Below are 25,295 nucleotides of genomic sequence, written 5' to 3' on the forward strand. Positions count from 1 at the left end.
AACTTTAAGATTTTGCCAAGAATGTTGTAGATTGTATTTGACTGGAGACTGTTATGTTATTTTTTGTATGAATTAAAAAAACACTTTTAAATAAAATGTGGATAATAAAATAACTAATAAAATGTAACTTAAATCAATTTTTAAATAAAAACGTTATTTTAGTGTTTCTTGAAGATTTTAAGAGCCATGTTTTTCTTTTCGTTGATGTGTAAGTAAGCGTTAGCAACGCTGGTTTTATGCTGGCAACATTAATTGCTGAAGTTGCATTGATTGGGATATGATGTGATGTTTTATTATTTTATTCTACTGTTTTAAATGGAAAATTCTCGACATCAGTGGTTCTAGAAACAAATGTGTTAAGTTCAGTATCATCAACTGTGTAAAAACTTAGGAGTGGTTTACAAAAATACCTTGAACTTTCATAGACAGTGGCTTTTCTCACAACCCAAAACTAAGCGTGTGTCGTGTAGCTGTTTGGTAGTATAAATAAATTTGATATGTGCATAGAGTGATTTGACTATAAGATGGCTAGTCCGTCACCTCAAAGTAGTCCAATGCCTCCGCCGCAAGCGCCGAGCCCAATGGGGCCACCGACGCAGAGTCCGGCACCGCCACAGTCGCCGCACAGTCCGTATAACCAGCAACATGTCAACGGGCCGCCGCCGTCGCATCCTTCTGGTGCCGGCCAGCCTCCGATGCCTAATCATATGTCGCCGTCGGGGCCAGCACACCCTATCTCGTCGAACTCCAACGGCCCCCCGGGAGTACCCCAACAACATCCTGGCATGCCGCCAACTGGACATCAAATGCCTCCTCATATGGTAGGCCCGCATATGCCAGGACCTCCGGGACATCCGATAGGACCTGGAGGTGCTCACCCTCCTGGACCCAATGGTCATCCTGGTGCACCACAACATCCTAACATGCCCGGGCAAGGTCCACCCCATGGATACATGCAGCATCAAATTGGACATATGCCACCCGGACAGGTAACTTTCTATGAATTGAAATGTTGTTGAATAACAACTTTGTCAAGATTCGTTTGAGATAGTCCTTATTCTATCATAGGCGTTATTTGACCTATATAGTTGTTTGTTGCATGCTCTCTTACTCCCCATGATCTGCTGTAATGTTGAAAATTGAGTTCATTTACAAGTCAATTTAACATAAGTGCAGAAAATTGTATATTATTGCAACAATTTATGACTTTTTCTCTGACTAGGAGTCAATTATGAAAACTATTTCAACTGATAATAATTATATTTGTACTAAAAGTTCATTACTGATGTAACATAAACATAATATTGAGAGAATTCTCTCTCTAATTCAATTCCTATATGAAAACAAATTCATTTAATATTGCAATTAACAAAATGTTTGAAATATGGATTGTGATAACAAAGATCTGAATAAAATGACGGGCCTGACTGTTGAATAATGGACTGTATATATTGCCAGCTAGGAGTACTATCTCCTTCATCATAGTTGAAAGTTCATCAGTCCGAGGTCCTACCTCTTCTGCATTTGGCAGTACGTAATGGGCGGAATTCATGTAAATAGTGTACACTATGGGTGTGTTTAATTTCTTCTTCACCCAATCAGCAACATTGCCAGTGAAGTTATCTAAAACGAAAATTCCATTAAAACGTCTTACGTGTAGTTAGACCACAACAACATATTCAACCACACAATGAAAGTACACAATCACTGCTGTGCAGTAAAACACAATGTTAACCTTACAGAAAAATGAACTGGCAGTCCCATAGAAAAAGGTCTTATTGTGCTCAGCATTTACTCTGTCATGCACTGATGACAGTATATCCATCTAAAAAAAAAAATTGCATTAGTATGCTTTTATCAATCATTTTTTACTATGTCAAAGAATAAGTTGAAAGACACCTCACCAACACAGGATAGTTATTACAATGCTGATTACTATATCCATATGGTATTGTTACAAGGTTTTCAAATCCTCTTACATTGATAAACGCTAACATTTCTAGGGCAATACTGTCCAGAAACTTTGCCAAGCCAGATGTTTCTTCCTCAGATAAAGATTTGGATCCTGAATAAACTGGATCACATTCTTCATCTCTCACTAAAAAAGGGACATAAGAATAGTTTTACTTTAGAACTGTTCTGAGGTTGAACTATCAGACAGTTTTACAACAAGCTGTATAAGTTACTAGTTTCTACTAGCAAGAGGTTTGTCCCACATCCTGTGGGAATTGAGTCATGATTAGCTAGTTTTTAAAATATCAGTATAATTGGCAGTGATGACAATAATTTTTAAAGCAAAACATTTATTATGGAACTAGCTTCTGCCCGCGACTTCGTACGCGGATCCTGTCCCTTATGCCAGCGACTACGGGGTCAGCAAAATCATAGATCTTAATCGTCTGATATTGAATTTTAAGAGCCCGTTGACTTGAAAACAACGGAATAGGTACGCATTAGAAACCTTCCATATATTTAATTTTTGTACTTCAACGGCAAAAGCACAGCAGACTAAACAAAACGCTGAGAACTGAACCGCAATAGACGCGTCCATAGGGATAAAAGTAGTGATTCTAATTAGTCCGCATTTAAGTTGTGTGTGGCAAAAATATTACACGTATTATTACGTAAAAAACATTAAATAGATGACAAAGTCGTGGTGACTTAGTGGAAGTTGTGGTGGTTTAGTGGGTAGAGAACCAATCTCTCAAGTATGAGCGTGCGTCTTTGATTCCAGGTCTGGCAAGTACCTGCCAATGCAACTTTTCTAAGTTCGTATGTAGGTACTTTCTACGTATATTTTGGATACCAATGACCGTTATTTGGAAGGCATGTTAAACTGTAGGTTCCGGCTGTCATTGAACATTCTTGGCAGTCGTTATGGGTAGTCAGACCAGTAAGTCTGACCAGTTTTACCAAGGGGTGTTGGGTTGAGCGGGTAACCGGGTTGTGGAGGTCAGATAGGCAGTCGCTCCTTGTAAACACTGGTACTCAGTTGCATCGTGACTGGAAGTCGACTCTAACATAGGGTCATTTCGCCTGTTCGCGACCATCGCCCAGTTCGCGTCCATTTTGCCGATCTCCTTTAAAAAAATTTCGAAAACAAGATAATTATCACACCAATCAAACGAAAGATCATTACCGCTAATACGTTAATGTATAAGAGGCACGCACAGATAGAGAAAAGTTCTGTGCGTCCAACCAATCCTTTTAGAAAAAATAATTAGTCTAGGCTCTTCAACAAGAAAGCGCAAACACGTTGAATTTTAGATAAAAATTAGTGTGCAGCGGCGTGTGTGATGGTAAGTTTTATATTGTTTTATGTGAATTTTAGGATAGATAGCTATTTCTACAGATTAATGATGAATAAAGGTATAATGTTTTTTATGAATTTGGTAATGTTTTTTATATTTAACTAATAAAATAAGGTGGACGCGAATTACTACATCGAATTTTACAAAACTTCCACTTTGCGTCCACAATGGACGCGAACTAAAACTATCCTCTATACTAATAAACCAAATTGCGTCCACTGTTTTCGTTAAATACTTGCTTATAAAAAATAATTAAAACATGGGTACTGTTTAATATATTAAGATTAAACAGTAAATTTTTAATTTTTTTGTTATTTTAAATTAAAAATCAACATTATCATCATTTAAAATTCACTTTAAAAAAATAAAAATAATTTTTCTCAACATTGGTTTAAGTAACTTAAAATTAGGCAATTAATTTTGCAACTTGAAAAATAAACAGTAATCAGTTCTGTTAATTTTACCCTAAAATCACAGGGAAAGACCCGCGTTGATTATAGTAAGTTTTTGGCCATATTAAATTAACAAAACAATATAACAATTTTGTCTAAACATACAACTAAAAGAATTGTTGAGTCAATAAATTATCAGACAAGGCATATTGTTTGAATATTTTTTTTATCGATTTATTCTTCTCTCGAATATCATTTAATGCTTTCTTTAAGTCTTCTTCTGTGTATGTTGTCTTTTCCTTCTTTTTTCCTGTATCCGAAGAACTTATCTTAAATGAAATTACTTAATATATTAAGATTAAACAGTACATTTTTTTTATTAAGATATAAACGTGGTTATAATTAAATTATATTTTTTTTATGAAGATATATACGTGGTTCTAATTAAATTATAAAATTTTTCTATTTTTTTATATAGAAATATTTAATTATAATTTAATTATAACCATGTATATATATATATATATACATATATAATTATAATTTAATTATAACCACGTATATATATAATATATAATATAAGACATATATAACGTATATATATAAGATATATATAATATATATATATATATATATACGTATATATATAATTATAATTAAATATTTAAATTATAATTATAACTATATCTTAATAAAAAAAATTACTGTTTAATCTTATTTTAAGTTACTTAAACCAATGTTGAGAAGAATTATTTTTATTTTTTAAAGTGAATTTTAAATTATGATAATGTTGACTTTTAATAATTAAGTTTATTGTTAAATAAAGAAATTGATCTAATACAATCTTTCTTTATTAATTCTTAAAAAAATCACCCCTATATTCCTTTTCTAAGCTACTGGACGCGAACTGGACCATGGGTGGACGCGAATTGGATTTTGTGGACGCAAACTGGGTAAAACGCCTAATTTTGAGGTTTATCGATTTAAATAGAAAATGTAAGATATTTCTAATACAACTGAAAGTTAATCTTAAAATAGAGTATATAAGGAATACATTACACAAATTTGACATGGAAATGAGTGCTGGAGCATTTTTATTATCGCCGTCAAACTTGCCAACTGCACTAAATGGTCGCCAACAGGCGAAATGACCCTAATTGGGACAAAGGCTCTTGAGATAATAACGACAATAATAATGAGATATAGGCACCGCAGGACGTCTGAGGCTGATGACGGGGAGTAGCTACCCCGCGGGGCTATATATACTGAGTTCTCCAGGGAGAGTATACTGCCCCCATCTCCGGCCGGCCGGAGTGAACCATGACGGGGGTAGGTCTCAAGCCTCTGGCTTGGCTTGGCCGTCCAGAGTGGAGTCGCTAGAGCAGGGTTAGTAGCCCTGCTCGGAGGATGCCTCGTGGTAAGTGACCCACAGGGAGCGCGTAATCTGCGTTTAAAATCCGCCGAGGTATTCTCACACTTCAGCCGCTCATGTCCCTGTTGCCCTCTTATTGCTATTTAGTGACTGATTCCCGGGGGCCCAGTAAGTGAGCTGGCGAAGTCTCCACCTGCAATTTTTACATGTATCTAATACATTATCATCGGCAGGTGCCATAGTTCCCGTAGTTTCCCCATTCCTAGTCCATTAGCACAATAGCCCAAGTAGTTTTCATCCACAGTTAGCAATGGTATAGCACAGAACCGGGGATTGTCTTTTTTTTAACGACGTCCACCGGGGATTGTCCTTGAGTTCATATTTCTATAGTGTATAAAGGGATAATCGTCGGTTTTGTGTCACCATACCTATTTCATAACATTCGTTTCTATACATTTCAAGTGTAGTATTGCTCTTGAAGTTCCACATCAGGTGTTCCAGATCTTCGATGTATATACGTCAATAGAGAGTGCTTATTAGATTGAACCACTTTTGCAAAAACGTCATATCTTTATATGCTATAGTCTAGTTGGGCTCCTGGGGTTCCACATCAGGTGTTTTACATCTTCAATTTTTGTAAGTCAACAGAGAGTGCTTATCAGATTGAACAACTTTTGCTAAAATGTCACACCTCTATATGCTATAGTCTAGCTGGGCCCCTGGAGTTCCACATCAGGTGTTTTAGATCTTCAATTTGTATAAGTCAATAGAAAGTGCTTATCAAGTTGAACAACTTTTGCTAAAACGTCATACCTGTATATGGTACAGAGAAGCTGGGCTCTTGGGGTTCCACATCAGGTGTTCCAGATCTTAAAATTTATTATCTCAGCTGAAAATGCTCATCACATGAAACAATTTTTGCTATGGCACCATTTTGGTATCTCTTATAGTTTTGTTGGTCTGTTGGTGTTCTGCATGAGGTCTTCAAGTTTCGAAGATAAATTATAGCCTATATGTTGACCAGGCTTAATACTGATACAACAAAGAAAAAATCATTGAAATCCGTCCAGTAGTTCCGAAGATTAGCGTGTACAAACAAACAGACATACAGACAGAATTTTTTTTTTGGATTTGTGCTCCATTACTGTTTCTAAACCCCACCCACTTATTATTTTTTTAATATATTCAATGTACAGACACAGTTTTTTTACAGATTTATTATATGTATAGATGTAGTAAATGTCTAGTGATGCTGACACATCACCATTATACGCGGAAATGTTTTGAAACTATTTCCTACCCTGTCTTTCATACATGTATGTATTATGAAATGCTCACAAGTTTCTGAAGTTTCCTTACTGTCTAGTGAAAAATAATAATAACTTACCTATATCTGGACTTAAGAACCAGTTTCTTGACAATGAAATGCCACAAGCTGTAACATTTTTTGGACAAGCTGTTTTAGGAAAGTACACCTTTCTATTTGGTGACCAATAGAATTTCTGAAAAATATAAAATAACACAGAAAAATTACTATACCATATAAAGATCCAGATTAATTGAGAACCTCCACCCTTTTGGGAAGATGGTTAAAAATATAATATTACAATGAAACAAATAACTTACCCGAGTTATACTATACTCAAAACCATCAGGATTTAACAATGGGAGTATATAAAAGTCATAATGCATTGTCAGAACATCAACATTTAATTTCTTTTCTAAAATGTAATCCACAAAATTGAGAAGTATTGCTGAAGACATCCAATCCCTTCCATCTTCACCCCCTAATAGAAAGATTGCTGAATGTTTTGTTCCTGATGATAATTTCAATGCAATTACATCTCTTTTTTCATACGTCTCAGCAATTTTTATTGTTTCCATCATTGGAAACTTTTGTATTTTGTGTTCAATCCATAATTTCAGCATTTCCCAGTTGTAAAAATTTGAAGTTAAATTAGGGGCATCATGTGGAATGGTTTTATTATCCAAGATGACAGTTTTTAAACTCTCATTCCTCCTGTGAAATAGATTTATTCTGTACCTATACAGTAATATATATATTTCATATTACTCTTTACTTTCTACTATACATGCATGTAATGGAAGTATGTAATAATACAGCAGCAATGAAAAATACATACAAACGATTTTGTCCTATCTTAGCGTATTCTATATCATTCTCTCTCATTTTTTCTTCAAATTCATTTGAGCAACAACTATCTACTAGCACATCCATAGGCATAGCTGCTTCATTTGTTATTCCGTTTGTAAATATTATCATCTCATTCTTTACATAAAGAAAATACAATAGGGCCCGTTCCCGTGAATTAAATGCTGTTACTTCATATAATGTAATATTTTCAAATATAGCGTAAACACATGCCAATTGTGATATTATCCAGAACAGAGCAATATCTAAATTAGCTAACATTTTTGTAAGATGTAAATCATATACCTAATTTCCTTCGTCTTAGCTATTAATGACTTGTAACATCAATATTCAAGAAGGCTATGCACATTGAAAATTATTTAGGTATGTAACATAGATTTCAAACAATGTATTTAAGTTCCATAAACCTACAAACAATGCTGTAATGTAAAAAACTCCATCCAGAGGTTGTCTGAAAGAACAGCTGTTTAGAGCTTACTGTAATACGTATGTTCTTAGCTTTGTTTGTAATTTCCTGTGTTGTTTGTTATTGTGGTGGTATTAGTATCGTATTACAATAAAGAATATCTAATTAATTGCAGTCGCCTATGCCTATGGGTGGGGGGCCACCGCCGGGCAACGGGCCGCAGGGTCCCCCTGGGGCGGCCGGAGTGCCGCTGCCGCTATCCGGGCCGCCGCCGCACGGCGTTCACCCGCAGGGCATGCCGCCCGCCGCGCCCGGCCACATGCCGCCGCACCACGCCATGATGCCCGGCCAGGGCCCACCGCCGCACGCAGCCTCGCCCGGCTATGGCGCCGCGGCGGGAGCCTCTCCGTCCGGTGCCCCGCCCAATGCGCCGCCCCCGGGTGCCGCGCCACCGCACCCGCCGGCCGCTCAGACGCCGCCGCACGGCCAGCCGCCACCGGCCACGTCCTCAGCTAACGGTGCTCCACCAGCCTCGTCTCCCATGCAAGGCTCGCTGCCGGCACCCGGCCCCGACAATTTGCACGCTATTCAACGGACGATTGACTCTATGGAAGAGAAAGGGCTTCAAGAGGATCCCAGATTCTCGCAGTTGCTAGCATTACGAGCACGATCCAATCCGCAAGACCCTGGCAAGGGACTGTTTAGCAACAACCAGCTCTGTCAACTCAAGTACGTATTTTACCGAAACAGCACTTTTTGACCCATTAGGGTATTTAACCGCGGGTAAATAATCTTCGTAATATTCTTTTAAATAATTTTTCAATTCACGAAGTATTGTATTTTACAGTGGTAGGTTTTCAACAGCATTTATAAATAAAAAGTCGTATCAAGATAAAGGCGGATCTCCTGTAGAGCACAACCTTTTTTGAGTGCTGGATCCACACATTTTTCTGTAGTTACGTAATACTTTACCAAATGGAGTAACGCCTACCAGTAATGTGATGATTGTTCATTTTAGAGCGCAGATCACGGCGTATCGGAGCCTCGCTCGCAACCAGCCACTGTCGCAGCCGATTGCCATGATGGCATCGGGCAAGCGGACGGGCGAGGCGCCGCCCGAGTGCCCCACGCCGCCGGCGGCGCCGCCCTACGGCGAGCAGCAGGGCGGCGCGGCGGGCGGGCTGGGCGCCACGGGCGGCAAGGCGGGCGCGGGCGGCGCGGCGGGGGACGCGCCCCGCGGGGGAGGGGGCGCCCCGCCCACACCGCTGCCCATGACCGGACAGATGGCTCCGCCTACTCAGCTGACTCCACCTTTAGTCAATCCGGTAACTCTCATTAAGCACCAAACTCTTTTAACCATATTGACGATGATGATGTTCGTTCTCCTAGCCGATTATCGGCTACGGCGGCTGTTCTCATGTAAGGAGATAAGCCAACTGCGCAGGACATATTATAGTGCACAAGCATTTGCACAGACACAGGTGCACTCAATATGCCTTCACTCTCATAGCCCGATGGGACGGCAATCCGACACGACCGGAGAGAGATCAGGCGCAGGACCGACATTACCGTGCTCTCCAATGCACAGGTGTATCAATAACCATAGTACAGCAATTTGGACATAGAAATGTAATGTAAAAAGTATAAATGCCAAGCAGGCGAAATTACAATGTTAGTATATATTACAGCCCATCAGTGGCGGGGCACCGATACGAGGGCCCGCGCCGATGCGGCCACAAGCTCCGGGAACACAGCCGCAGCATCAGGTAACTTATATTAACACATCATTATTTTATTTAAACACCAATCAAATTATATAACTTGTATGATTAATTATTCAAGTCACATCTCCTAAAAAATCTTGGTCAAATAGTACATAGCAAATATAGAGAGTGTATCTGGTTTTAAAATATAAACTCTATTTCCAACAGCCTGGAGGGCCAATCCCAGGAGCGAAACAGAATCGCATCACCAGCATGCCCAAACCTGTGGGCATTGATCCTCTACAGATCTTAAATGAAAGAGAAAATCGGTAAGTGGTTGGTTACATATACAAAAGCTAATATTGTTGCAATTACATACTCCCGGTTTGTCAAAATACACATCAGAGTTTCAAACGTTACAGTTTTCAAGTAAAATAGCCATCACCTTATTTATTTACCAACTTTACTTTTTCCAATGTTTTTTCAATAATTGAGCCTTAGACTCCCAATACTGAAGTGTTCAATATTTCCAGTATCGCAGCTCGCATCGCCCACCGTATCGAGATGCTGTCCAACCTGCCGGCGAATATTCCCGACGATCTCCGCTTACAAGCACAGATCGAGCTCAGAGCGCTACGAGTGCTCAACTTTCAGAAACAATTACGTTCTGAGGTATGTTCAGCAGAAATATGTATAGGTGAAAGGTATAAAAACAGTTGTGTTGTCTGTTTGTCAGGCACTTGCGAGGTGCTACTAAATAGAACTTTATTAGTAGGTATAAATATTTTTAGAAACCAGAAGTGAGGACAGTTTTTGAAAAGTAACGCTCTACTAAGTACTCCTTAAATTTCGCATTAACATTCCGCAGTTTTAAATCCCAGCTGTCCAAACACATAGGTACTGGAGAACTACTATGAGTAGATGTCCAGTGTGTGATTGGAAGGACTGGGAGGCGAAATAGTATATGTAACTACACATGTAATTATGTACTAATATTTTATCTTTGTTGTTTGGGAAAAAGGCTCGGAGGATGATGATGAGAATGATGATTTTATCTTTGTTGTTATCTGGTGATGGGTACTTATAATATAACTAGTAATGCTAAGTGTTGAATTTTATTCTCATGTAAGTGACAGTAGTATTATCATCTATAAAAATATTTCTGAAACTCATTTTTTTTAATTAATTTTAGTCTTAAAATGCTCTTTCAAACGTCAAGCTAGTAGCACGGTTGCAAGGAAGAGAACCGAAGAGAAACTCTTTTTGAAACAGCGAGTGTAAACTACTGGACTGATTGAAACAGAAAAACGCTTTTGCATCATCCTCATCCGCCGAGCCTTTTCCATAAATATTGCATAAACTTAAAATAAAACCTTGGCAGAAAAATTTGTGAATATTTGCTGTATGTTTAACTTTATAATTGATTTCTGGCACTTACGCGAATATTAGACGTTTCGGATCCTTTACCGCATCCTTGGTCACGGGCAGACTGACCGTCCGTGAGAGTCTGCCCGTGGCCTTGGATGCTGTAAAGGTCAAAGGATCCGAAACGTCCGGATTAAATAATATTAATAAAATCCGTAAAAGTAGTTTTATTTTAATTTATAATTGCTAGATTCTCGGCCAAGTCCGTCGCGACACTACACTGGAGACGGCGGTGAACATCAAGGCGTACAAGCGCACGAAGCGTCAGGGCCTGCGCGAAGCACGTGCTACAGAGAAACTAGAGAAGCAACAGAAACTCGAGGCCGAGAGGAAACGCCGACAGAAACACCAGGAGTTCTTGCAGACTGTGCTGCAACATGGTTAGTACTCTTAGGACTATAATAATCTGTCCAAGGTCGATTTCGGATACGTCGGCTGTTCTCATCATATAAGGAGATCACCCAGCTGCGCTGTCGAAAGTTTTTTTTAAACCTGTCTGACCCGTGAAACGAACCCGAGGCCTCAATCAAACCCAGCGGGGCCCAGCAGGGCCAAGGCCTGTCGGGGCTGCGGGTTGTTCGAAAGAGATACCGCGGCCCTGGTACATAAAAGGCCTATGACGGAACGCGACGGTTTTTAGTCAGTAAGAGTCTGACACTCCCTCACCGCTGCTAACCCACAGCAGGAGGGGTCATTTGATGATTTTTGACGTCGGAAAAATAAAAAAAAAACGCCTCAATTAAAGCACTCGCGTTTGCGACCACTAGACCAACGAGGCAACTTAAGACATAATATTATACCATGCCATGTGTGTGTCGCTACAGTGAGCGAAACAAGAAGCTTTATTAGTTGTATGTAAGACACAAACATTACCACGTGCAAGTATCAAGCAAGGCAGTAAGTAAGTAAAGTATGGAAAGCCATTTCAAGTCCTGGCATATAATTAAAATCACTTGTCTATCGTACAATCACTAAGAACAGACACTTCATATAAAATAGTAGCCTAAAAGCCTCGTATTCGACATGTAAAATTTAATGTACCGTTCTATTTCAGCTAAGGACTTCAAAGAGTACCACCGCAATAATATCGCGAAGCTGTCTCGCATGAACAAGGCTATTATGAACCATCACGCTAACGCCGAACGCGAGCAGAAGAAGGAACAAGAACGTATCGAGAAGGAGCGTATGAGACGGTAAGATTTCATTCATCGTCTGCCTTCGATCTTGGATTCCAGAATATCCACATGCAATTAAGTACCAGTCTTTTATAAGGAGCGACTGCCTATCTGACCTTCAACCAAGTTACTTTGGCAACCTCATACCTCCTAGCAAGACTGGTTGTAAGATATTCAGGCTTCCTGACAGCAGTTTATCGTGACTTTCGAAACACGGAAGAATTCGTCATTACAAGTTGGTCACCCATCCACTTTCATCCAAACATATTTTTGTAACGACTTCCAGAAAAGTTTTAACTAGAAATAGATCTTTCTTTTCTGTATGTAATATATATATGTTTAAATATTTTGATGACTAAGCTTTGACACCTTTTTAATGACAATCCTTATTCTAGTTTGATGGCGGAAGACGAAGAGGGTTACCGTAAGCTCATTGATCAGAAGAAAGACAAGCGTCTGGCGTTCCTGCTCTCCCAAACCGACGAGTACATCGCCAGTCTCACGGAGATGGTGAAGCAGCACAAGCAGGAACAACGCAAGAAACAACAGGAGGAGGAGCGCAGGAAAAGGGTTCGTTTAAACATAGTATAAAACAAAGTCGGTTTTTCTGTCTCTATATCCCTATGTCCCTTTGTACGCTTAATTCTTCGAAGCTGCGCAAAGGATTTTGATGCGGTTTTTTTTTGATAAATTGATTGAAGAGGAAGGTTTATCAGCCTTACTTATAAACGTTGCTTAAGCATGTCTTAACTAACATTGAATCACTACTTAAGGCCTTAAGTAGTAATTAGTTAAAATGATGCTTAGAAGATGAATAATGATTTTTATAAGTAAGGCTGTAAATGTATAAAAACATCCAGTGGGTAAATACTGTCATCCCGTGCCAAGCCCGTAAAGGTGTTTGAACATATATCCAATTTCAGTTACAAATACTTGGCATGTATGTACACTTCTTTTTAGGTAATTCTTATGTTCTCCTATTTTTTTTTTTCTTTGTTTTTCCAAATTTGTAGAAGTGCCGACGGACTGGAACACAAAGAATGCATAATAAGTTAAATTAATATAGTTAATTGAAATGCAGAAATCGCGTAAGAAGAAGCTTCTGGAAGGTGGCGAGATCGACGCAATGGATGACAGCTCCCAAACGTCAGACTCGCGAGTTAACGTCATGGATCCCAAGACAGGCGAGGTCAGTACTTGGAAAAAAACTAACTATTTTATTCACAGAATATATTGTACAGAGAAAAGACAACACAAATAAAAGTGACGAATTTTCGATGAACTTTGGCTCCATGTAAGATTTAACTTGTGTTTAGGGAGATTCTCAAAAAAGATTATTATATATTGCATAATATACACAGTTCCTTATCACATACATGACTCTGTTAAAGTGCAACAATTACCATAAAATATTGCAACTTATCATTGGAATCCCTTTGCATATTGAAAAATTTTGTTTGTGCTTAATTAATGGCGGCTCAGATAATCGCGCAAGTCACTGCGTAGATCATTTTTAGGTATCAGGAGGTGCGCGTACCTATGCTCGGAAGTTAGTTGCAAGCTGCCATTAAGATTGGTGATAGCTATACTAAGCATTATGTATTTGACTACATAGATACTGAAAGGAGAGGAGGCGCCACTGTTATCGCAGCTGAAGGACTGGATGGAAACTCATCCCGGTTGGGAAGTTCTGTCTGATTCCGAAGACTCTGGCGATGACAGCCAAGATGATGATGGTAAGGAAATACATATGTAGATACAGAATTAAATTTATTAAAAGTGAGGCTTGCAATGGCATGCTAGGTCTATTTCTCCGTTATCAGGGTTTCTTTTAATAAAAAACCATTTTGGAATGTCTGAACATATCTATGATTTGCCGACTTTTTCTATGCATGTATTACATACCACCTATTGTATCGTCAGAACGGAAGAAAGGTCACAGGGATGAGAGGAGTGATAAGGAGAAAACTGACGAAGAGAAGGCCCGGGAGATGATCAAGAAGGCCAAGGTTGAGGATGATGAGTACAAGACAGAAGAACAGACATATTACAGGTACTTACTAGATCATCTATAGCCTATAGTTTGGAGTTTTTTCACTGTTGCTACACTATTCCCGGTTGACATAGACTATCTGGGTACAGGAAGCAATTTCTCTGCTCGCAATTGCAGGATTTAAGCTTGTTGTTGAATGTCAATAAAAATGATATTTTTGTGTTTCAGTATCGCTCACACAGTCCACGAATCTGTTACTGAGCAAGCCAATATTCTTGTCAATGGAAAACTGAAAGAATATCAAATCAAGGTAGGACTCATTCTATTTGAAAACCTTATCTGTCGTACCACAAAAACTTTTAAACTTCTGTTGAACACTGGTCTAAAAAAATCCAATTAAGACGTTGAAATAAGGTCTGTTTTGCACACACATATTTTTTAGACAAGTGTTCAACAGATGTTTAAGTTTTTTGTAGTAAGGCCATTAATTTTTATAATAATACATAGTTGTTTTTTTTTTTTATTAGGGTCTGGAATGGCTGGTATCCTTGTTCAACAACAATTTGAATGGCATTCTAGCCGATGAGATGGGTCTCGGTAAGACCATTCAGACGATTGCGCTGGTCACCTATCTGATGGAGAAGAAGAAGGTCAATGGGCCATTCCTCATTATTGTGCCGCTCAGGTAAATTTTATGTAGAGTATTAATAATATCCCATTCTACTATATATACTTTTTGTCGTCACGGAATATTGTGTGCTTGGTGGAGTTCCGGGAGGGGGACAACTTGCGCGTCCTTGTGGTTGGAATTTAGTTAATACCTTATTAAACCCCGTATAAACTGCCTTATGTACTACCTCTATGTATTTCCTTTTGTGCTTCTTTATTTACTCCCCTATGTTCGTCCTTATATACTGCCCCTATGTATGAAGTTCCCTTATTTGCCAGATGACTGTTATAATGAGTGCTAGCTTTCACCCATATCCTGAACAAACTTTTCCGGATAAAAAGGACCTATGCTGAAACTATATTATTGCGAAGTTTCATCATAATCCGTTTAGCTATACACACTCACAAATTCGTGAAAAAGCAGCAAACATAAAATTCACTTGTTATTTCTGTTATCTTTTAAATAAGAATGAATTGCTGTTCGTTAGTCGTGACTAAAACTCGAGAATGGCTAGACCGATTTGGCTTATCTTGGTTCAAATTCAAATCATTTATTTCATGTAGGCTTTTACAAGCACTTATGAACGTCAAAATTATAAATAAGTTTGATTCTAGTTGCCCATTCCAAAAGTAGCTTCCTATGGAGAAGAACGGGACAACTCCATGGTTACTCTTTTTAAAAACATAATAGGTGTTACAATTTTGTATGTATTGATACATACGACAATAACGTGAAAAAGAAATGCTTACAATATTTTTTGGGTTGACTCTGAGAAAGTTATACAATGCAAGTTGAACTAGGAGGTTATAAAATGATTGAATGATTGAAGTTCAGGAAAGGTTTAAACGATACAAAGTTTGTTGGGTCAGCTAGTTATAAAATACTAGTGTGATTAATTTCATAATAATTTTCAGTACCCTCTCGAACTGGGTGCTGGAGTTCGAGAAGTGGGCGCCGACAGTGTCGGTGGTGTCGTACAAGGGCTCCCCGCAGTCGCGCCGCCTCGTGCAGGCGCAGATGCGATCCACCAAGTTCAACGTGCTGCTTACTACCTATGAATATGTTATTAAAGACAAGGCTGTGCTGGCTAAGGTAAGTTCTACATTCGCAATATTTTGCGTTTTTATTAGACTCTAGAAAGAGGGATTGGTCAAGGTTCTGGGTTCTGTAAAAGTACAAGCCAAGCAACAAAGCCAATTAATTGAAAAAAATAATAAAAAACCCTCATAACGTTGCAGATTTCGTTACCTAGAAAAAATATCCCCATCACATTTAATATCAATTTAGAAGCCACATTGAAGTTATAATATAGATGATATTTATTACACGTTGAGTATAATCATCGGCGGGGATATTGAGCCCTGACCTTCACCTGCGCAGAAGTGATTTATTGGTTTATTGCCTTAAGTGTACAGTGCGCAAAGCGATCCCCACTCTTCCGCCGAGAGCTCATTATCCGTCCCGATATAGCTACTTCTTTTTAGAGTGCGCATGAACCTGAGCAATACACGATGCAACACTCTCCCCCAGGTACAATGGAAATACATGATAATTGACGAAGGTCATCGTATGAAGAACCACCATTGCAAGCTAACACAAGTGCTGAACACACACTACATCGCGCCGCATCGCCTGCTTCTAACGGGCACCCCGCTTCAGAACAAACTGCCGGAGCTCTGGGCATTGCTCAACTTCCTGCTGCCTTCCATATTCAAAAGCTGTTCCACATTCGAACAGTGGTTCAACGCGCCCTTCGCTACCACTGGTGAAAAGGTTGGTTATGTTTTTGATACTCTTTTTTAAAGCACGCTAGGATCTCCTGCTGGCGGACTCCTCCCTGTAGAACAAACTGCTCGAGTTGTGCTTCCATATTCAAATGCTGTTCCATATTCAAACCGAGGATCAACATGCTCTAAACCTCTTTTTGTCAACTCTACACCCTGAAACCTTTTTCTCTATTGCAGCTTGATAACTCATTGAGTTCTTATAACAATATGGTTGTAGAATCTAATCTTACCGGCAATGAAAATTAATGCTGTATTTTTTTTACTGTCAACAGGTGGAACTAAACGAGGAAGAAACCATCCTTATCATTCGTCGTCTGCACAAAGTGCTGCGTCCGTTCTTGTTGCGTAGGCTGAAGAAGGAGGTGGAGAGCCAACTGCCGGATAAAGTGGAGTACATCATCAAGTGCGATATGAGTGGATTACAGCGAGTGTTGTACAAGTAAGTTGATTAATTAATCCGGCTAGTAAATTAAAATAATTATTTCTATGTGGTAGCCATATTGTAGATAGACCTATATCATGAAATGCTCGATAATTTCACGAAATGGTTGCAATTCATGCAATGTTTCACTCGTTTCACACACGTGGTTTTTTGGCAAACTAAGTGTATAATATACACAAAAACAATATTTGTAGGGACATGATATACTTCCATCGCCATGGTTCATGCATATATCGACTTAAAATAAGTAAAAAGTGAAAGTGAATTTGCGATGTACAACTTATACAATTACCCTTGTTTGATCTAAACAGACACATGCAGTCTAAAGGAGTCCTGCTAACCGACGGATCAGAGAAAGGCAACAAAGGCAAGGGCGGTGCCAAAGCCCTGATGAACACGATCGTACAGCTGCGCAAACTGTGCAACCATCCCTTCATGTTCCAACATATTGAGGAGAAGTTCTGCGATCATATTGGCACCGGTGGCGGAGTTGTTTCTGGGTAAGTTCTTAATTTAAATTCAAATGAGGTTCGAATTATTTTTGGTTTCCGAACACCTCTTGCTATGGCAATGATATGAAGATAGAAGGCCTGAATAAAAAGGTCATACTGTGTTATTGAAAACGTTACAACAACATTTAATATGGGTGTTCTTATTTCACATTGAAGACGTTTGAAACCTTAACTTAAAAAAGTACGTACGTACGTAAAACCTTTCTTTGAAACAAATGTAAAATATTACCTTCTTAAAAAGTCAATCTATGGAGTTTCTTGCCAGCTCTCCTCCACGAGAGCAACTTTTTGGAACCCTGCAACTAATGTGACGTACATCATAAGAGCCTGCCAAGGCCTATTTGAAATAAAAACTTAATTCTCTGTCTGTCTGTCTGTTGCTCTGTCGAATTCGACTTTGTCCAAAGTCCTGCTGCCCAAGTACATATGTAGGTCTTTATTGTAATAACAATTTGAGTTATTGTTTTTATTCCCAGTCCCGACCTATACCGAGTGTCGGGTAAGTTCGAGCTTCTGGACCGTATCCTGCCGAAGCTCAAACAAACAGGACACAGAGTCCTAGTGTTCTGTCAGATGACGCAGTGCATGACTATCATTGAAGACTATCTTTCTTGGAGAGCCTTCCAATATTTGAGGTATTTATTGCCACTATTTACTTTTACTATATCAAGTTTTTTTTCATGTTATTTTGTTGTTAGGTAATCCTTATTTTGCCCGAGAACTTTTGTTCTAACGCGGTAAGCGTTAAGCGCCCCCAAAAAATAGGTGTTATACCTGAATTGCAAGCATAATAAGATAGGATTTTTGGACATATTTAAGTGGCATCGTAGCGTCCAAAAGGATGAACTGATTTGAATACCTTGTATATTAATGGAAAGCTTATTTATTCCGAATTTATTTAATTAATGAAAATACGTGGGCCTGCTATGTTGGTAAGTGAATAGGCGAGAGATTTTAATAAATTTTTTTCTCAGATTGGACGGTATGACAAAAGCGGAGGACCGTGGTGAGTTGCTGAAGAAGTTCAACGACGTGGGCTCTGATTACTTCATCTTCTTGCTGTCCACGCGTGCTGGAGGTCTGGGGCTTAACTTGCAGAGTGCTGATACCGTCATCATATTCGATTCCGATTGGAATCCTCATCAGGTAATTATTGTTACCATGAATAGGGTTACAACTTTCGTAATACACCGATTCTGTAGATAAGCGCCTCATTGTAAAGCTAATATAAATTACGATGAAAATGAAATCTGTATTTGGAAACATAGGTTTAATAAGGTGCTTCAAAGAACATATATTGTTAGTCCATCTATGTCTTGCATTGAAGCATACAAAACGACCTCTTGATATAACTTTTTTGGGTCTTACTATTGCAAATTACTATGAACTCTACTATACGCTTACGAACGGAGTTATACGTTTTATTTTCCTTAGAGCTTTTGAAGTATATTATTTATAAAATAATGTATTCAATTCAATTAATAAATAATGTTTTGATTACAACAGGATCTGCAAGCGCAAGATCGTGCGCATCGTATCGGACAACGTAACGAGGTGCGAGTGCTCCGACTCATGACCGTCAACTCCGTGGAAGAGAGAATTCTTGCTGCAGCTAGGTAAATATCACTAATATGACGTTTAAAAAGAATCAGACACAGATTTATTTCATAACTTCGAATAAATTAATAGTTAACACAACAATAAAAGAAACGCGCTTTTAGAATGCCCGTAAAAATGGTCAAAGTTCATTACCAGAATTTTTTTAAAGGTCAAACACTGCTATGATAGAATGTTCCATCATGAAGTTCCAGTTAATATCTTCTGGTTCCATTGTCAGGTCAATTCTACAGTACCATATTATTGCATTGTCATGAGAACTACAAACACCTGCCAATTTTCAAGACGGTATGATTCATTGAAGATGTTTAAATATTTTACCTTAGATGCTCTGCTATTACACAGTTACATACAGGTCCACCTAATATATGAATAAGAGTGTTAGAAAGAAAAATCTTCTTCATAGTAAAACTACATTTTCTTTGACAGGTATAAACTGAACATGGACGAGAAAGTCATTCAAGCTGGTATGTTCGATCAGAAGTCGACAGGATCTGAGCGTCAACAGTTCCTACAGAGTATTCTGCATCAAGATGGAGATGATGAAGAGGTATGTAAAAGAATAGCTTATTTTGCTCATTTATTTCAGTATTTCTCTGATCCCATGCACCTTAAGCGGTTACTTCAATATTTTTTACCTGTATTTCTTGTTGGTAAACTATGTCTAAACCAGGTCTGGATTTACGAAGTTGCCTGTAGCAAAATTAGCACAAGGCTCCTTACAAAGTCGTAAAATTCTCACTAGATTATAGAGGCAGTGTAACAACTGTTTGTTCGATTGTGAGAGACTTACATACATACAAAACCCAAGTACATATGCGGGGGCCCCCCGCGTATGTGCATGTCCCTGAGGAATTGCCATTCTTTTTATATGACTCGGCACTGGTCTAAAAATCTGTCTCTTCATCATTTTAGGAAGAAAACGAGCTGCCAGATGATGATCTTATAAACGAAATGATAGCCCGTTCAGAGGAAGAGCTGGAGATATTCAAACAGATCGACATCGAGCGCAAGAAGACTGAGACGCAGTCGCGACTTATTGACGAGTCGGAACTGCCCGACTGGCTCGTCAAACATGAGGACGAGGTCGTTTGTAATAAGGTTAGTTGTAGCGTTTACTTGTCTATGGATTATCTGCCAGTTTTTGCTTGAACTTAAGGTTATTGTGACTTATAGGTTACATTGAATTCTCTTTAAATTCCACCAATATATAACTGTTTTATATAAAATATTGTTAAGACGAAGCCATGTGGATCGTGAACAGATTATCAGTTTCACGTAAAACCAAGCTTCTAATTTTATGCATGCTGTGACTTTCAAGCTATTTTAGAAGCTTGTAAGCTTCATTTGCAAACTCTCATAATCATATGCTCCGCGGACTTACCGTTATAGTCTGGGTGTTAAATTTATATAGGCTTCAATAAACTTTCCTTCAAATTACTTTTGTTCTTTGCCAATAAAACTATCGTTACATTCAGGGTCAAGGCTGGAACTACCTAGACGAGGACGAGACCCTCGGGCGCGGGTCGCGACAACGTAAAGAGGTTGACTATACTGACTCGCTGACGGAGAAGGAGTGGCTCAAGGCCATAGACGACGAATTTGAGGAAGAGGAGGAAGAAGATGACGATGATGAAGTCTTGGATAAGAAACGCAAGAAGGGACGTAAGCGACGGTATGTTGTAACAGATAATATATTTATTGTGCTGCAGAAGAATAAAGTTTTGCTAATTCCGATTGCAGCTATAAATTGTATAGGCAATACTTAAAGTTCAGGCAAACGTCAGATAATCGCGGTCATACATACAGACGTGTCGAACTTGAACCTAATGGTTTTGAAAACCGCAAAAATCATTCTTCAATAGCTGCATAATCTGGCTTAAAAGTTGATTATCTGAAATAGGAAAATACATACTTTAATTTCGTTTATTTTATAGTCGCCAAGAAGAATCGGATGAAGAAGAAGTGCCCAGTTCTTCCAAAAAGAAGAGCAAAACGGAAATCAACCAACTGAAAAAGCGATTGAAGAGTATTATGAAGAAAGTTATCGATTATGCTGATGAGTAAGTAGATATAGCTCAAAACTCTTGAAATAATTAAAAGAAGTATCATATATATAAGTATGTTTATTAATTTTCTAGAGTGCACGTTAATTTATTAAAATGTGTTATATTTTCTTAGGGCTGGCCGTGTACTATCTGAGCCGTTTATGAAATTACCTTCACGACGCGAGTTGCCAGACTACTATGACGTCATCAAGAAACCACTCGATATTAAGAAAATTATGAACAGAATTGAAGATGGCAAGGTAAACCAAATTAATAACTTTTCTACTAGATGAATCTATCCTCTATTTGAGTAGTCATTTAACTTAAGATGAACAATCTTTATAGGTCTTTTTTACAAGTAACTATTAAACAAATACACTTTTCTATAAATAACAATTATTTATTGTATTTACATTTATTTTCAGCCGCATATTATTTTTAAACTGTGTTTTTAAGGAAAAAGTCATATCTTTAGTTATTAGTGTCCCCTCAAATAGGGTATATAACGGTATTCTTACGTATAAATTATAATGTTTAATTTGTTTTGTTATTTTCAACAGTATAACGACATATCGGATCTTGAGCGTGATTTCTTCACGCTATGTGCCAACGCTCAGACGTACAATGAAGAGCAGTCGCTCATATACGAGGACTCAGTGCGTCTGCGCAACGTGTTCATTGAAGTACGCCGCCGGTACGAGAGCGGACAGAACTCTGATGACTCCGATGATAATGATAAAGGTAAGTCATTTTGACTTATATTAATGAACATCTAGTGAAATTCTGATACTGTTTTATATACTCTCCGTTATACCGCAGTTTCACCCGCGTCCCGCTAGGACTTCTCGAATTGAGATAAAATATAGCCTATGTTACTGGGCGGTTCAGTTCAAATCGGTTCAGTAGTTTCGCAGCCTTTAACAAAAAATGGTTCCTCTTTATTATTATAGATAGATAAAGGGTTGGTTCGTGTTTGTTTTCATTTTTATTTCAAAGGACCATATTATTTACACTTATGCCTTTAATAGCAGAGAGTATGAGAGTATTAAAGTTGCTCAATATAATTTTTGTTCGCAGATGACGATGATTCGGACGGTGAATCCAACCGCTCCGTTAAAATGAAGATCAAGTTGAAGAATAAGAGTAAGAGCACGCCGTCCAGGAAGCGGAAACAGCGCAAATACATCTCAGATGACGAAGACTACGAGGAGGATTAAACTCAGCCCAATACTTAGGAATACTTTACCAATCATGTTACTAATAATAATCTCATTTTAAATCTTACATTGATGACATTTTTCACTAAGGTCTGCTTGAATTACTGTTCACTTACTTGACATATTTTAGACCATCTTATTTTAATTGCGACAAAATACGTTATTAACATTTGTAACTTTCGTCTTTTATCTATTGCTTATTCCGTTACATACAACTAAGGAAATTAGCAATGTAATTCATCGTATTTAGTGGGCAGTGGTGCAAGCAGGCCTAAAATAATAATGAATTTGATATCTTATATTTGAATTCTATAATAATATTTTAGTAAGAAACCATTTGAGTATTTTTGCACTTTATTGTTTCAGCTTTGTAATTTCAGCAAAGTTTTTAATATTCTTTTAGGTAAAGAAGGGAATTAGGATAAGTATTCCAAGTATGTACTGCATTCATAGTAACTTCTTACTAGTAATTAAGTATAAGCATAAAATACTCTAGTTAAGAATTTAAAATTATAAAATATTCAATTCAAAGCAAACCCAGGATATATTACACCCTTTTTATGCATAGCATCTACTTAGCTATCTGGCATTAAGAGTAGAGACAAACTTGCCTAAATTCCTGGTTGCACCACTTTTTTAATTTTATGGCAATGAACATTAAATATTTCTATTAAATATAATTTTACTTAAAGTAAGATCTAAATTATTTGATATTTGACTCTCCATAACATAACAATATTTTTACTCCAGGACATCAAAACAGTGTTCTTTGGAAGTTAGATAAGTAGGGTTAGTATAGTAGGATTTTATGTGCTTTGGCATCAATTAATAAATTTCTATGTTTAAATGGTATTTTATTTATTAACATTTAATTCTTTTGTTGAGCCGGGCAGATTGCCATCCACCTTCTCTGCAAGCTTCACTATAGTTTCTTTCCAGTCTGACCACTTGTATTCAACTCCATGAATTGTTTTCATGTGTTTGTTCAGACTTGGACTGTAACTGAACTTCTGGCCACAAGTTGGACACGAATATGGTTTGTCGCCAGTGTGTACTCGCAAATGACGCCGAAGATTGCTTTTGGTGTAAAAGCCTACATTGCACATGTCACATTTGAATGTCCTGTTGCCTGTGTGTCTGAAATAAAAAATAAAGCAATTATTTCCTTTTGAAATCATGGGAAAATAATGAATTTGTTTTTTCCACTATATTACGCAAACCTTTTCAGATGAACAATTAGATTTTTCTTAGTGTGTGTTTTGTAACCACACAAATGACATTGCATTTTCTTTTCCACACTATGTTTCTTTCTGTGATTATGCAACTCAGCAGATGTGACAAATGTGTCTCCACAGTCTTCACAGTTGTAATTACAGATTTTATAATGCCTATACATATGAGCTTTCAGTGTTTCTTTAGATTTCAATGTCTTAAAACAAATATTGCAGGAGAATGAAGCTATTTCATGCACGCGCATGTGATTTTTCATTGTAAATGCATGTTTGAACTGCTTGCCGCACAAGCTGCAGGTGAAGTATGTGCTTGTACTGTGTGTCTTACGATGTGCAGCAAGGCTGGCTGACTGGGTGAAACTTTTACCACATTCACATGTGTATGGTCTCTCTCCATTGTGTGTTCTCATGTGACTGACTAAGGTCTGGCTGTGTGGTGTCGAGTACGAGCAGGATGTGCAGTGGTATCGTCTAGCCGCACCAAATCCTGACACTTGACCAACATGTTTCCTTTTCTCATGCATTGATACATAATGTTTCAACAGTGTAACCTTGGTTTTCAATACTTTGTTACACAAATTACATGTAAAACTATCAGAAACTTTTTTTACTTCACTTTCATGACTTTCTACCTTATCACTGGCTTGTTTACTTAGGTCAGTATTTTCTAAATAATCGTTAGGGGAATCTGAGTCTGTGTTTTCTTCATACGACAATAGATCATTTTCAACCTTAGTGCTATTTTGTAAGTAATCGTTGTATAATATTTGTAATCTCTCATTGAGGTTCATGCATTTAAGTCGTAAGTTATTAGCACTGTTTAATTCATTTATGCAGTCACCGCACATCAAAGATGGCATGGCTTTATCTGCAGATAAAGTAACTTGGAAACAGTGATATAATTTGTCCATAATTTCTTTGGATTCATCGGTTTCATTGAACAGATTCACGTTTTGATTCTGATCTATTTTCTGCAAACATATTCGACACAAATCGTGCATAGCAGCTTCAATGGTAGCGTATTCCATTGTGCAATCAATGTATAAAGTAACTAACGCAACTTAAAATTGCAATAGTAGCAAAAGTAATAATTTAAGTAAACAACTGCAGTAAATAACAACAAACAAATCTCACTCGCTGACATTGACATAAAATCATATCGATCAATGTCATTGACATAATGTCAAATTAAAATTGTTGTCAACCTACAGATTATACAGGGCACTATACAGAATGAAAGAGGAAAGGGGATGCTTTTCAGAGATATTGTTAAAAACTAGGGAATAGAAGTGGAACACTCAACACTATTCATTTTTAGGGTTCCGAAAACGGGACCCTATTGTTTTCGCTCCTTCGTCCGTTTGTCGCCGGGCTGTATCTCATGAACCGTGATAGTTAGACTTGAAATTTTCAGTTGCATTTCTGTTGCCGCTTTAACGACAAAACTGGAAGAAAATAAATATTTTGAGGGTCATACAACGTGATTTTTGCTCATTTTCTAAATAATTGTACGGAACCCTTCGCGCGCGATTCCGACTCGCACATGACCGGTTTTTAAATCAATCTGATCTGTATGAATAACGTCTTGTGGTTCATCAGACAATTTTTGACTTTGGATACAAAGTAAAAAATATTTTCTTGAATATTATCGGTTTTAGCAGATCTATAGCGCTTTTTTATTCACATCTTTCCCAAATACGGGATAGTCGCCCGATCCACATAAAACCCCCTAAAAACTTCGTGGTAGTTTGATTCCTTCGTACTATTCATTTGCTAAACTTATTATGATATATATTATGATATTTTTTGGGAAATAAAGG

General features: G+C 37.9%; 3 protein-coding genes across 4 annotated transcripts; 1 reads left to right on the plus strand and 2 right to left on the minus strand.

The window, feature by feature from the left end:
• Nucleotides 1–230: 230 nt before the first annotated feature.
• LOC110374453 (ATP-dependent helicase brm) lies at nucleotides 231–23,090 on the plus strand. Of its 2 annotated transcripts, none has more exons than XM_049842484.2 (28): nucleotides 231–989; nucleotides 7,830–8,383; nucleotides 8,673–8,979; nucleotides 9,343–9,420; nucleotides 9,586–9,686; nucleotides 9,891–10,029; nucleotides 10,973–11,162; nucleotides 11,837–11,975; nucleotides 12,353–12,527; nucleotides 13,024–13,146; nucleotides 13,573–13,693; nucleotides 13,881–14,010; nucleotides 14,179–14,260; nucleotides 14,478–14,635; nucleotides 15,535–15,712; nucleotides 16,151–16,393; nucleotides 16,680–16,846; nucleotides 17,161–17,349; nucleotides 17,838–17,996; nucleotides 18,336–18,507; nucleotides 18,868–18,977; nucleotides 19,408–19,528; nucleotides 19,894–20,079; nucleotides 20,457–20,653; nucleotides 20,916–21,041; nucleotides 21,160–21,286; nucleotides 21,587–21,767; nucleotides 22,104–23,090. In XM_049842484.2, exons 1-28 carry the CDS (start codon nucleotides 525–527, stop codon nucleotides 22,241–22,243), a joined length of 5,058 nt encoding a protein of 1,685 aa, XP_049698441.1. In that variant the 5' UTR covers nucleotides 231–524; the 3' UTR covers nucleotides 22,244–23,090. The 2 variants fall into 2 exon arrangements, with proteins under 2 accessions (XP_049698441.1, XP_049698442.1); XM_049842485.2 differs by having other exon boundaries at nucleotides 13,039–13,146.
• Nucleotides 1,334–6,839, minus strand: LOC135116952 (carboxypeptidase O-like). Its single transcript, XM_064034957.1, has 5 exons — nucleotides 6,702–6,839; nucleotides 6,435–6,577; nucleotides 1,905–2,106; nucleotides 1,741–1,825; nucleotides 1,334–1,623 (listed from the first exon to the last, which is right to left on the minus strand). The coding sequence occupies exons 1-5, from the start codon at nucleotides 6,837–6,839 to the stop codon at nucleotides 1,334–1,336; spliced, it is 858 nt and encodes a 285-aa protein (XP_063891027.1).
• On the minus strand, nucleotides 23,084–24,591 carry LOC110374434 (gastrula zinc finger protein XlCGF57.1). The gene is made up of 2 exons (XM_021332139.3): nucleotides 23,464–24,591; nucleotides 23,084–23,380 (listed from the first exon to the last, which is right to left on the minus strand). The coding sequence occupies exons 1-2, from the start codon at nucleotides 24,501–24,503 to the stop codon at nucleotides 23,098–23,100; spliced, it is 1,323 nt and encodes a 440-aa protein (XP_021187814.3). The 5' UTR covers nucleotides 24,504–24,591; the 3' UTR covers nucleotides 23,084–23,097.
• Between the last annotated feature and the right edge of the window lie 704 nt (nucleotides 24,592–25,295).

Source organism: Helicoverpa armigera, chromosome 5 (genome assembly GCF_030705265.1).
Source record: "Helicoverpa armigera isolate CAAS_96S chromosome 5, ASM3070526v1, whole genome shotgun sequence".
NCBI lineage: Eukaryota > Metazoa > Arthropoda > Insecta > Lepidoptera > Noctuidae > Helicoverpa > Helicoverpa armigera.